Source organism: Metopolophium dirhodum, chromosome 4 (assembly GCF_019925205.1).
Source record: "Metopolophium dirhodum isolate CAU chromosome 4, ASM1992520v1, whole genome shotgun sequence".
In the NCBI taxonomy this organism is placed as follows: Eukaryota; Metazoa; Arthropoda; class Insecta; order Hemiptera; family Aphididae; genus Metopolophium; species Metopolophium dirhodum.
In genome coordinates, this window is record NC_083563.1 from 10,988,601 (window position 1) to 11,001,682 (window position 13,082).

General features: G+C 29.4%; 1 protein-coding gene and 1 long non-coding RNA gene across 4 annotated transcripts; one reads left to right on the forward strand and one right to left on the reverse strand.

Annotated features, from left to right (window-relative positions):
- The first annotated feature begins 4,274 nt into the window (after window positions 1-4,274).
- Window positions 4,275-12,313, forward strand: LOC132942817 (serine/arginine repetitive matrix protein 2-like). 3 transcript variants are annotated; one of them, XM_061011467.1, is made up of 8 exons: window positions 4,275-4,511; window positions 5,850-5,921; window positions 5,992-6,103; window positions 10,124-10,580; window positions 10,653-10,810; window positions 10,866-11,043; window positions 11,110-11,357; window positions 11,416-12,312. In XM_061011467.1, exons 2-8 carry the CDS (start codon window positions 5,858-5,860, stop codon window positions 11,630-11,632), a joined length of 1,434 nt encoding a protein of 477 aa, XP_060867450.1. In that variant the 5' UTR covers window positions 4,275-4,511; window positions 5,850-5,857; the 3' UTR covers window positions 11,633-12,312. The 3 variants fall into 3 exon arrangements, with proteins under 3 accessions (XP_060867450.1, XP_060867452.1, XP_060867449.1); XM_061011469.1 differs by lacking the exon at window positions 4,275-4,511 and adding an exon at window positions 4,521-5,708 and having other exon boundaries at window positions 11,416-12,313; XM_061011466.1 differs by lacking the exon at window positions 4,275-4,511 and adding an exon at window positions 4,521-5,701 and having other exon boundaries at window positions 11,416-12,313.
- Window positions 6,546-7,053, reverse strand: LOC132942819 (uncharacterized). Its single transcript, XR_009664313.1, has 2 exons — window positions 6,982-7,053; window positions 6,546-6,903 (listed from the first exon to the last, which is right to left on the reverse strand). It is a non-coding gene; the product is annotated as an uncharacterized LOC132942819 (long non-coding RNA).
- Window positions 12,314-13,082: the final 769 nt, after the last annotated feature.

Here is a 13,082-nt window from a genome sequence, read left to right on the forward strand (position 1 = left end):
TTAACTCAGAAACCACTCATCTAATCTCCAAATGGTTTTTTAAAATATATAAATCATATTACGATACAGATTTAAACTATTGTTTTATAAATTCAACTACTATTTTCGGAAAATTGATCGATGCAATACAATAAACACACCCACGGCGGATCGGCGCCAACTGTCTGTTTTCCACAGATTTAGGTGCAGTCTTGGAGACCCCAAAAGTTTTCTGAGACGTAGAATGAGAAAAATGGCTGTACCGGACGTGGTATCTCAAAAAGGGTATCTCCAAATTCTGAAACAATAACAACAAGAAATTAAATTTAAACTTGTATTGCAAAAATCAGAGTGAATAGTGATTAATTATTATTAAATGTATAAGTATTAAAACTCATTTATCATCAGTTATCTAAGTCATTAATAGTGTTTATAATAAATTAACGATTGTATTGTTTATACTTTATACATACATATACGTATACGGGTATACATTTAATTTATACGTATAATACGTCATGTTTATTTAAATAGGTAAGAACTTATTTATATCCCAGGTCGTTAATTTTTAAAAATATAATGCCTAATATTTTATTATTAAATTAAATGATATACATACAAGATAGTATAGTACTATAATTTGATTTGACTGATAAAGGATAATCTAAAATACAATTACTTTTTAATAACAAAATATTATGATCACAGAGCTTAGCAAAGACACGGCAGTTTGGGTAGGCAATTTAGCTACACCTCTGTTGTCTGTTAATTTTCCAGTATCTCATTATGTCTCTTTCGTGACTTACTGGTTTTATTGAGCTAATTTGAGTGCTCTGTTTGTAGGAGATAGTATTTATTTTTATAGACTTTTATAGACATCTTCGATTGTGAAGGGGATTTCAGTGCGTATTATGTAAATGTGTGCGTAAAGTAAATTATTATTAGTTTCGTGTTCAGACCTAAATACCTATAATATTTTTAGATTTTTCATCACATTACTGTAGTATTATCAATACGATATTACCTATAATATATATTTAATAGGTATCGAATGTCCTTTATTTGTAAAGTTATATAGACGGAGTTCTTAAAATATTGTAATATATTGCTCATAAATTGCTTTAAAATTAAAATATTGTAATCAATACCAACGAGGAAACACAAATAATGTTTTCAAATTAAAGTTTTTTTTTTTTTTTATGGAGTTAAGCCCTGCAACTATGGCCATTGTTTTTTTGTTTGAAGGGGGAGGAACGGTTGTGGTAGGAATACGTTTTGTATGTGTAGCAAGAATTTATTGCTAAAAATCCCGGGTGGTCACCTATCTGGGAGTTAGCTACACCAAGCCACAATTAAAGTTTTATTATAGATCGAAAATGACTCGAATATTAAAACTAACAATTCTAAACGAATAATTTACTGGATGCATCTATGTAAATTTTTAATTTACCATAATATATATAAATAATAAATATAATACTATATAGAACATATAGAACCATATAGAACAATATTATTACTAGTTTCTAAGTCGGTCGACACTCGACACTCACAACAAACACAGTATAGGTACACTGACACACTGTCCACGGGTTATGGACTTATACCTATGTAGATATTATATTATAAATATACCTATTGTCATCAAAATGGTATTATGTTACAAACGCATATTTATGTACTATTGATGCTAATGATATAGTTGCTGACTTAAATTCAACCAGGCACAAAATAATATAATTTTTCCTGGGAATTTGGCTTTTAATATAATACGTTGTTGAAAAAGTAATTTAAATACCACGACGCATACACATTTTTCTACAATAAACACCGATTGCAGACGATTGATAAAAATCATACAACATTTTTATACAACGGATAGACCTAGCCAGTTAACTAGTTAAGTATGACAAGTGTCAAGTATAGTCGCTGTCGCTCCCTAGGCCTACTGGCTCCGGTCAGGGCTGTATTTGAAAATGTTACGTCCCGGGACCACATGTTGGCTATTATACCTACGATATGTATGTAAGTTTCAACAATTTTTTTTTAATTTTCCGAGGTGCGTGGTAAATTAAACTTTATTCTATGGTTATATTATTTTCAAGTTTAATTTATTTTACATGACTATTTGCGACTTCTAAATTCTAGTGACACTCATGATGGTTGGTGAGAAGAATTCCCCCCACGACATATTTTGAACTTTGATTTTCTAGGGCTCTATGTCTCTATCTCCTGTAATACAGGCACGTATCCAGGAGGGTCCATGGGGACTGGACACCCCCCCCCCCGAAATTTTTGTGCACCAGCACATAAAATCATTATCCTTACAACTAAAATTAAAATAAAATACGTGTTATTCAAAAAAATTGTATTGTGTTGTGGTTCAAAAATAAACCACTATAGAACGGTCGAATATTATTATCTATGGGTCGAATTATATCGCGGAGACCCGACGGCCGACACACTGTCACGTCAACAATGTCGTATAACGTCAATTATTATCGAACAATATTATCGCAGATATGTGATATTTGTACATGTGATCGGAAATCTCGTATTGGGTTTCATAGTTTGATGAGATATTAATCATACATGAGTATTGAGTGCGACTGTGCGAGACAAGCATTTTAACATATTAATGTTTTTGTTGAACTTCTTGAGCCAATTATAATCAGTCTTCAAGATATTCAAGAAACAAACCGCTCAGTATCCTCAAGTGCATCTTCATTTTTAGCTGCAGTGGAAAAAAATAGTTTTATTATTTCTTTGTTAGTTTGCGAACATCTTTTACATCTTTTACGTTTCCGTTATCGCATTACCTACAAAATCCTGCACGTGACCTTTCATCTGCTATGAACTACGCTCACGACATTATAAATAAACTAAAACATTTAAAAAATAACTATATTCAAACATTCCCATCTATTTTTCAAGATGCTAAAAAAATTGAGAAAACTATATTATAGACGGTTTCATTTTAAATTTGGAAAACCATTTTAAACAAAACAATGTTGTTTTGTCATCAATTGAAATCCTATTGCCAAAATTTGCCTTAGACGAAAATGTTTCAAAACTTAAAAATTTAAACATATTTTACGAAGATCGTATATCTGAAAAAGTGGTTTGTTCTGAATTTTTATTATGGTGTGAAAAACGAAAAAAAAAAACCACTGAAATTATGGATATTTTGGATGCATGTGATGCAAAGTTTTACCCAAACATACATTTTTTATTGAAAATCTTTGCAACACTACCAGTTTCTACAACAGCAGTTGAACGCTCATTTTCAACACTAAAACGCTTAAAAACATTGCTATAATAAAACTGGAAATGAGCGTTTAACGGGACTTGCTCTTCTGTTAATACATTGGGAAGTGTCTATCTCTACAGACGAAGTGTTGGATGTAATGGCTCAAAAAAAACAGAAAATTAATATTATAGACCTCACTACATCAGTTGAACATTTTAAATAATAATAGATTGTATTTTGTATTGTATTGTAACTTGTAACTTGGTTTTAATTTGTCAGCTTATAAAAAAAATAAAAGATTTTCTATATATCAATTAAGCATAAAAATTGTACTAACATTTATTTCGACCCCCCCCCCAAAAAAAAAAAAAAAAAATAAAAAATAAAATCCTGGCTACTTGCCTGCCTGTAAATATTAGATCCTAGTTCCACCCATTGACAAGACGTGACTATTTACCACCGGACAATATTGCGATTATGATAATGATAAACAATGATATAGTTTCAAATAAAAATAATAATAATGATAGGTAGGTAATAATGAAATCACGGTCCTGTTCTCATAATAAAATCATTATAATCACAGAAGAATATTATAACATAATAATAATATAATATAGGTAATAGGTAGGTATTCACGATTCATTATAATTTATAATATTATTTAGGGTACAACCATAAGCTGAACCACGGTCTTCATTGTATATTTGTATATAAATACTATAACTATTATATTAATATTATGGTATTTTTAATCAACGGCTGAGCTTATAAGTCTACTATAATATGGACATGGAACAATATTTTAATGTAAGCGAAACTCCCATGGGTACAACGTACAACTAGAACAATATAATTTATTAATATACCTATAACAATATTATAAAATTGAAATGTAATGGGAATTTGATGCCCATTACTCTTCAGCTGCTGATTACGGTCGGTGGTGGCGACACTGTATAGTCTGCAGCTCTCGTCTGAGACAGCCTGTACTGGGGTCGATGTTTTTATTTTTTTTTTTCTTATTAGTTATTGCTGGGCTAGTGTTTTTTTTTTGTAGCTGCTGCCTGTTACTGACTACTGTTATGTAAATCATTATCGTTTCGAAGACGCTTTTGATGTGAAAAAAAAGCTCGGTCGGTTATACATCAATCGCATTCTTGCGGGATTGTGAATGCATCCTTCGAGTTCGATTGGAGTTCTCATCTGTTTGGTGTAGTGTGTGAAAATCTAAATTCGTAAAATTAAAAGTTAAAAAGTGACACGTTCGTTGGTTCAATAAGTATGTATTTTGTTGGCAATCTGGAATGGCTGAAATGATTTTTATTTTTAATTTTTCATGATCTAAGTTTTAATGTTATTGTAATAATAAAAAAAAAAACACGTACTTTGTAAAGAGCGTGCACGTAGAATGTTAAGTCATCGAATCCGTCGAGCTGATCGCGAGCCGCTTCCGTCCGATTATTGTATTATGATTGCGCGACGCTATGTACACCGAGCCTCCGACCGGCGCGTACTGCCGGGGGCCGTTCGTCGGTATTATATCCGTTTGCCGTTCGGTCGTCGCGAATCTCTAGTGGATATTTCGCTTGCCGAAGCGTTCGGGTAGCTTCTCATTAATTCTCATTCGTACTACGTCCGACGTGTTCAATGCTTTTACTTGCAGAACTCAATTGCATATAATGTAATGCTGCTAGTATTATTTATATTTAAGCTTTAGCAAACCGTTTTGCTAATTTGTATCCAACCAATATATCTTAAAATGTATTCATTATCTGTTTGCTTTTCTTTTACCATTTCTTGAATAATCACCTAACTCAATGTTAAAAGCATACTGAAATTTATATTTTTAATCTTATACAGCAATCTGTGTTATTATCTGTTGCCTGTATTTATATGTTCTTACTACTCAAAGATGTACATTCAATTGTAATTTAATAAGCGTAGGTGCCTAGGTACACCCATTTTCAATAGTTTATAATATGATTCATTTTCCTTCTTTTTTTTGAATATAAATTAAATTTACTATAATAGTGTTTTAACAAACTATTTAAGTATCCATATTTTATATTTACCTTGTAACAATACCTATTGCTGGAATTTTTTAGTCTAAATCATGAAAACATTTTTTTTATACTTAACATTGTTTAGTTGTTAGTATAAAATTATTGTTATTGTAGAACTAATAGTTTAAATATTGAGAGTTTATGAAAAGTACTAATTACATTTAATAATTACTAAAATGTAACCTAAATTGATATTTTCTACATATATATAAAACTAAATACGTACCTAAATATTTTCAAATTACTTAAAAGTTTAACATTAAAAAGAATAATAACTGAGTACTTAACATTTTCCTATTATATCATTTTTCCATTGAATTCCTTTCGTCCGGTGTTTTCATTTATGAGTCGCAACTCATCATCTGGACGTATATGAATCCAAGTAATTCTGACAGCTCGACTAATGGTATGAAGTACGTCAAAAATTGATCAATTACATATAATGATATTATTTAATGGCCTTGTATTACATGTGATAATATATGTTATATATTGATAACATTTACTTACTATTTTAAATATTTTATAATATGGTATTATTTAATGTTTTATAGGATTGAACATGTCTAGAAATGAAAGGCATAGAAATGATAAGAGAGCATCGTCAAGTCGTGCCAGATCTAAAGGTATTTTAAAATTCGTAGATCTTAAAATTTAAATATATTTTTTAATTTTACCTATTATTATCAACTCTAGAATCACCAAGAAGAGAGCTGGAAAATGTTGTTAAGAGGGCCCGGAAAGACAGAGATCAAAGCCAGTATTGGATTAACAAAGTTTTAGAAGCTGAAGAAAAAGATCCAAACAGGTATGTTAAAAACTTTTACAATATATTATGCATTACATATCTTAGATATACTTAGTTTAACCCAGTAAAAAAGAAAGTAAATTATGTTCAACTGAAATTTCAACATTTCAACTTAAAAATATTTGGTATTTCTTTAATTTTGTCTCCTTTTTTTGATTGAGTTAATTTTATATTATTATTTCTAAATCTTATTAATCAAAAAATTGACAACAGGGATGTAATCAGGATTTTATTTTTGGGGAAAAGCCAATTAAAGAAAAATTTTATTTTAACCCTAGATTACACGCATTAAAAATATTCATGAGATTCCATGCACACAGTGTTTTTGACCGTGTATTGAAATATTTCAATTAAAACTCGAAAAATTGAAATAATAATTATTTTATTGATTTTAAATAAATAAAAATTGTCAAATGATTTTATTAATACATAATATAAACAAATTAAATTTTCATATAAACGTTTTACATATTAGGTTATTAATTATATAAAATATTTTATTCTAAAAAAAAATTATCTTCCATCGTTTGTTGTGAACAGTTTTGGCATGTCAAAGGCGCTGTATGTTCCTTACATATATATGATTGACACTCGTTACACAAATTTGATGTTTTTCGGTTTTTTTCCAATTACAAAAAGCACATCTTCCAGGAGCATTTGACGTCTTTTGTACTGGTTCCTCTATAGCGTTTGTGATTTCACGTATACGAACTTTCATATTCATTGAAATGTTTTTTATCTGTACTCTTTCCAACATATATTTATAAACTAATGCTTTTGAAAGACATTTTAAATATTCTCTACGAACAATTTTTGCATTAGTGTTACTAGCATAAATAATTTGGCTATTCATACCTGCAATATTTAATGATACTTACATGTATAAATGTTTTATCTGTAGTATGTGTATTATACTCGTACTTACACACAGTATGGCGAACCAATGTCAACTGACAACTAACAATAATATTGCCAGTCGCAATGAAAATAAAATATTCATTTACGTTTTATTGATAGGAATAACGTCTTATCGGCGATAAGAGAGTTTAATAATAACACATAATTGAGTTATCATAAAATTTAATTGTGTATCAATGTCACAGTATAACACGCACACGGTCTTTTAGACCGTATATTTAGGTAATGAATTTTGAACCATTCTATAGTATAGGCAATTGTATACAGTTAGGAGTTGTATCTTATGTTAGTTTATCATCTAATTAGAAGGTACCCAGATTAGGTTAGGTTAATATTTCGTATTTTTGAAACAATGAACAATATTCTAAAAGCCCGGTCTTTTTGACCGTGAAGCGTGTGCTCTAGGGTTAACAAAAATCAAATTTGTTATGATATATTGATGATGAGAATAAGAATATAAGAATATAAAAACAAATTGTTTGTTATTTGATAAATGCAGGTATAAAGTAATAATTTATTTATTATAATAAATATTAATACTATATAAATATAATTAATAGGATGTCAGTGCATTATTTGTTTTCTCTTAGACCCACACGCAACATAGATAAGACGCTTTCACCTAAAATGGTTTTTTTAATGAATTTTGAGTAAAATCACCTAATACAAAAATTGTGGAGGATAATATTTTTGAGGGTTTGACATATCAGTTTTAAATATTTTTTTTATTTTTATTTGTATTTGTCTTTCAAAATAAAATAAAAATGTATAAATTTAAATGATGTTTAAATTGTTTTGGGACAATATTTAGACAAATCCATATGTTATACCCTCAAAAATATTATTCTCTATTTCTTTTGTAATGTGTGATTTTACTCTAAGATTACTCAAAAACATAAAACAAAAAATATTCTGCGTAAAAACGTTTTGTCTATGCTACATGTGGGCCAGAAAAAGAAAACAAACCATGCTATGACATCTTAGGGGCGTTCTTACACTGTCTGATAAAGTGCCGGTTAACACTAACCGATTGATAACAGATTTTATTACTGACAGAATTCAGCTGGTTAAGTGTCGGTTAACTTTAACTGGATATTGTAAGAACAGCCCTTAATACAAATAACAAGGTTAATTTAACTGTAGGTTTAATATAGGTATAGTTATATTGTATTATCTTTTTTATTTTTGTCACGTATTTTGGTGAAATAGATATTTCCCAGTGCACAGATAAAAGAGTCCTGTTAAATGTTAATTTCTAATTTTTTTTCGTAGTAGGGTTTTTACCCTTTTTTAAGTTGAAAATGAACACTGCTTCAGTTGTAAATACTGGGAAGGTTGCAAAGCTTGTAACAGATAGTTTATATTCGGGTAAAACGTTGAATCACACGAGTCTAAAATTGCCATATTTTCAGTAGGGGTTTCTTCAATATTTTTCACTTTTCACACCAAAATAAATACTCACTTACTACATATTTTTCAGAAATGTTATCTTCAAAATAAAATATATCAAGAGTTCTAATTTTTGACGTTTTTTTTAATGCTTAATTTGGTAACAATATTTCTATTGATAATAAAATACCGTTATTTTGTATTTTTATTCTAACCAATTTTCCAAATGTAAAATAAAATTATTTAAACATCATAAAAATATAGACAATTTATAAAATTCTTCTGGCAAATTACAAGAATAATCTATAATTTTTTTTTATTCGTAGTACTAGGAATTTTTTTATTTCAATATTAAAATACATTTTAGATAATACACTAACATCTTAAAAGATTGGTGAAAACAATTTGTTTGAGTTTTGTCTCATATGTACTATCCCTAGTATAATCAACAGCAGATGAAAGATCACGCTTAGGACTTTGCAAATAATATGACAATGAAAGAGTGAACCTAAAGGGTCCCGGTGCCAGTTTTTCAAATTTTCCACAATTCTATACAATTTGAAAATTAAATTTTATATTTTAGTTGCCACCTCAATTATAAGACTTTTCTACTAATCTACTACCCGATACCTAATTAGGGTATATTATATCGAAAAAAATGACTACAGGTATAACTCTCAAGCTTTGTAGAATTGTCGGATTTAGATGACTTTTTTTTTATCTGAAAGAAGAAGACTTCCTACAGCCCGCATCAATCTCTGCTTTTGTATTTTTTTAGACATATTATAAAGTTTAAGAAAAATATATTGTAAAACAGAGATTGACGTGGGCCGTAGAATATTTCCGTTTAGCAATTAAAAAAAAAAATTATGAAATTTGGTTGATTCTACAAGGTGGTATCGTTATTCCTGCAGAGTGTGTTTTTGAAGACAAAAAGGCATCGGCACCGAACGCCTTAATAGGTTTTCACAGACAAATAATGAAATTACAAAACAATTTTTTCTACTGCTGCCAAAAGTGAATAATCTTATGTTGAAATTGCACAATCTGTTTCTTGGATATTTTGCAAATTACCTATAATTTGTTTAAAAAGCTCAACAAAAAACTTTACTGCATTGTACCGTTCTATAAAGCGTATTTCACATAAACCGACCTACGTGTTTTTTTAGTTCCTGGAATATATTCTTTATCAGGTCTGCGCACTTTTTCCCGCTTCCACCAGTTACTACATATGCCCTACATATCCCTGGAGATGTGCGCAGCTGGTCAGGAACCGGTCACCGCCCGGTGAGTTCTTATAATATTTGGAAAGAAGAATTGATACGTCCCCGATTCCCAATAATAAATTTTATTTATGTAAATGTTCTATCTCAGTTTTATATATAATACATCAACAAATTTAACACCCAGGTTGACAATCACTGCTCTACACTTTTTCTTGTTCCTTTAGGTGTTTTAACAAGTTGTTAACAAACCAAAAATAATGATAATGATTTAACAATGTATAAAAAAAATGTTAAGATTTAATAATTTTGAAATGTACAAAGAGATTTTTTAGAGTCGTCATACTATTTTTGAAAAATATTCTTTTGTAATTATAATAGTATTATGTTATCAAAAAAATAATATATTATTATGTGATGTTTAATTTAAGAAGCCTTTATAATATATACATATGCATATCACTTATTTAAGTATACATTTTTGTTTAAGGTGGAAACATTCTGGTTTCAAAGAATTGTATAGTGATCGAAGATCTAGGTCAATCAGTAGACGTTCATCTAGTAGCTTTTCTTCTAGTTGTTCACGTTCGTCTATGCGTAGGTCTCCATCCCATAAACGACGTAAACCACTTTCACGGTCCCCCGATTTAAGAAGATCACGCCGATCGTTATCACTTCGAAGGGGGTCTCCATTAAATAGACGCCGTTCACCATACCGAGCAAGAAAGTCTCCTTTAACTTTACATTCTAGAAGAAGGCGTAGATCCACTTCAGAGTCACCACCAGCCAATGGTTCACGTATCAGGCGGTCCAGATCATTAAGTAGAAGACGTAGATCTCCTATACTTGGTCGCAATCGTAGAATAGGAATAGCTTCACCTCCACCTAAAAGAAGAGGGTCTAAAAAACATGGTCTTAAACGTATTCGAACATCATCAGCTGAGGAGGTATATTTTTAATTTTTAATGTATAAGACTAACTATTTTTTGTGGTTATATAATTATTAATTAATATTTTAGGTACGTTCATCAAGTGTAAGTACATGTTCAGATTCTCATTGTTCAGTATGTGAAGCTAGAATACCTGCTGCTAGACGTGAGCCACCACCAGAACCATTAGCTAGGCCAAAATCTCCTAAAATGTCCAGACCTGTTATACCCATACATGAACGTTCTAGGTAATTAATAACTTTTGTAATTTTTTGAATTGTTAATATTTTAATTATATTTTAGATCAAGATCATTTTCAGTACCAAGGTACACACCCGTAGTAGAAGTAAGTTCTACTACTGGATTACCTAAAGCTGGTCCACTTCCAGAATCTGCACCAACCAAAACTAAACGTATTAAAAAAGTGAAATCGCACAAAAAGAAAAAATCACATAGATCAAAATCTTCACAAATTGAAACTGTATATATAAATTATTTTAATATTAAATTGTATGTTAAAGTTCTAAATAATTGTTAATCTTTTTAGGCTGTTTTACATCAACCAGCGATTAAAGTAGAATCAATGTCGGAAGAAGAATCTAGTGTTGGTGGTTCAGATATGCCAATGAGTTCTTCTTCTGGAGGTCAATTAACATTATCTGAACGTTTTAGTAAGGTGGCTCAAATGGGTCGGGCCCATGAGTTACCACAAAGGAGTCTTCGTGTGACAGCTGGTGATGATTTTAGAGTTGAAATTGGTTCACCTCCTCATCCATTTCCTACTCCAGCTTTAGGGTAAATAATATTAGAAAAACTTTGATTATTAAAATTAACCATGCATTTTTTTTATTAGGTCATTACCCGAGGGTACATCTATTGAAGATGTGAAAGGTCGTTATGCTTATTATAAAGATCAAGGGTATTTAGGTGATCTTACATTAAATGATTATGTCAAGTGGGAAGAATGGTGGTATAAATACCAGGATTGGTTAGAAGCAGAACGTGCATATGATGCTCATTTGGATAGGTATAGAGACAGACGATACAGAGATGAACCTCCTATATTCTGACATGAGAAAAGCTCCATGCGAGGTCATCAGCAATATACGGAATCTGACGATAATGTGTAACGAAATATAGTAATAACATTAAGTGAAAATTATTAACAGTTAAACAAAGTTATCCAAGAAAACTTGTGATCTGTGCATAGACAAATATATTAATTGTTGAAAATAATGACTCATGAAATATCACACTTGATACCAACAAAACTATTATTAAAGCAGCTTTGCTTATAAGTGTTTTTTACTATAAATATTTACCTAGATCATTAAGTAGGTAATCAAAATTGAGTTATTATTACATATATTAATTTCTTATCATTTTTGACAAAATCGCAGCTTTTATGTAGTAGTATTTAATTTGAGTATTGTGTTACTACTTCTTTGGAAACATGTAAATTACTCTTAAAGTGAAATTGTTATGTAAAAGTTAATGTGAGAAAAATTTAAAAAGTAGATAATGTGTTAATCATGTATAACAAAATATTTGAGTCACTTACTGATCATTTTAATTAAGTATAAGCATATATATGTATATATAAATATTTATATATGTATATTTTCTATATTATCTATATTATATTTTTAATTTTAGTGAAAACTAATACCCAGTTGAATTACTGTTGTTGTTAAATAAAATAATGTCTAATATAATATTTGAGATTAAATTTTTTTTTTTTTTAATTCCCAAAAAATAATTTGTTCATATTGATTATTTTGTTTTATTTAATGAAATGAAATAATAAAATATTATATTAATAAAAATATTATGTTTTAATTGTACCTAAAGAAAAAATATTATTACAAATATTATGATGCTATGAAGAAAACGTTAAATATGTCACCACTCGCTTGTTGATTGTATATTTGTATTATATTTTACAGTCAGCTTGAGTTACATAAAACAAAATGTAAATTCAACAAATTTTAATTAAATACAAGTTAACCAACTCTATATTAAAGAATTTATTGGTGAGAAGGAGAACATAATACAAGTGATTTGTATTGGGTTTTTATTATTTTATAACTTATTTTAAAGAAATTTTCATTAAAACAGTGTTAAAGTTATCTTTAACTTTGTTACAAATATTTTTGGAATCTTAATAATCTTATACCACAGAATATAACAATGCTTATACATTCTTTATTGTAAACCTGTAACGTTTGCTATTTTTTCGTATTCATCATCTTTTTTTATACAATATGAAGACTTGTAGAGGTTTGCCTAATCAATTCATATACATTATTTGCTATTGCAAGGTGTCTACTGTCTATGCTTGAATTCTTCTATACCTCACTGAATTATAATGAAAAAAAAGACATGATTATGAATAAAAATATTAGTAAAGCCAATTTTTTAGCACACCTACAAACTTAAAGTTTGCAGTAATTTTTGCTACTGGTTTAGTCGATACCCGCCAAGAATATATTCTCCCGCCAGCCGCCGCTCTGGTTTAGT

Coding starts and splice junctions, on each gene's coding strand:
- LOC132942817 (XM_061011466.1), top strand. CDS start 5,668: ATGAATCCAAGTAATTCTGACAGCTCGACTAATG. Junction 10,811..10,865: donor CCCATACATGAACGTTCTAG/GTAATTAATAAC, acceptor ATTATATTTTAG/ATCAAGATCATTTTCAGTAC. Junction 11,358..11,415: donor TTTCCTACTCCAGCTTTAGG/GTAAATAATATT, acceptor TTTTTTTATTAG/GTCATTACCCGAGGGTACAT.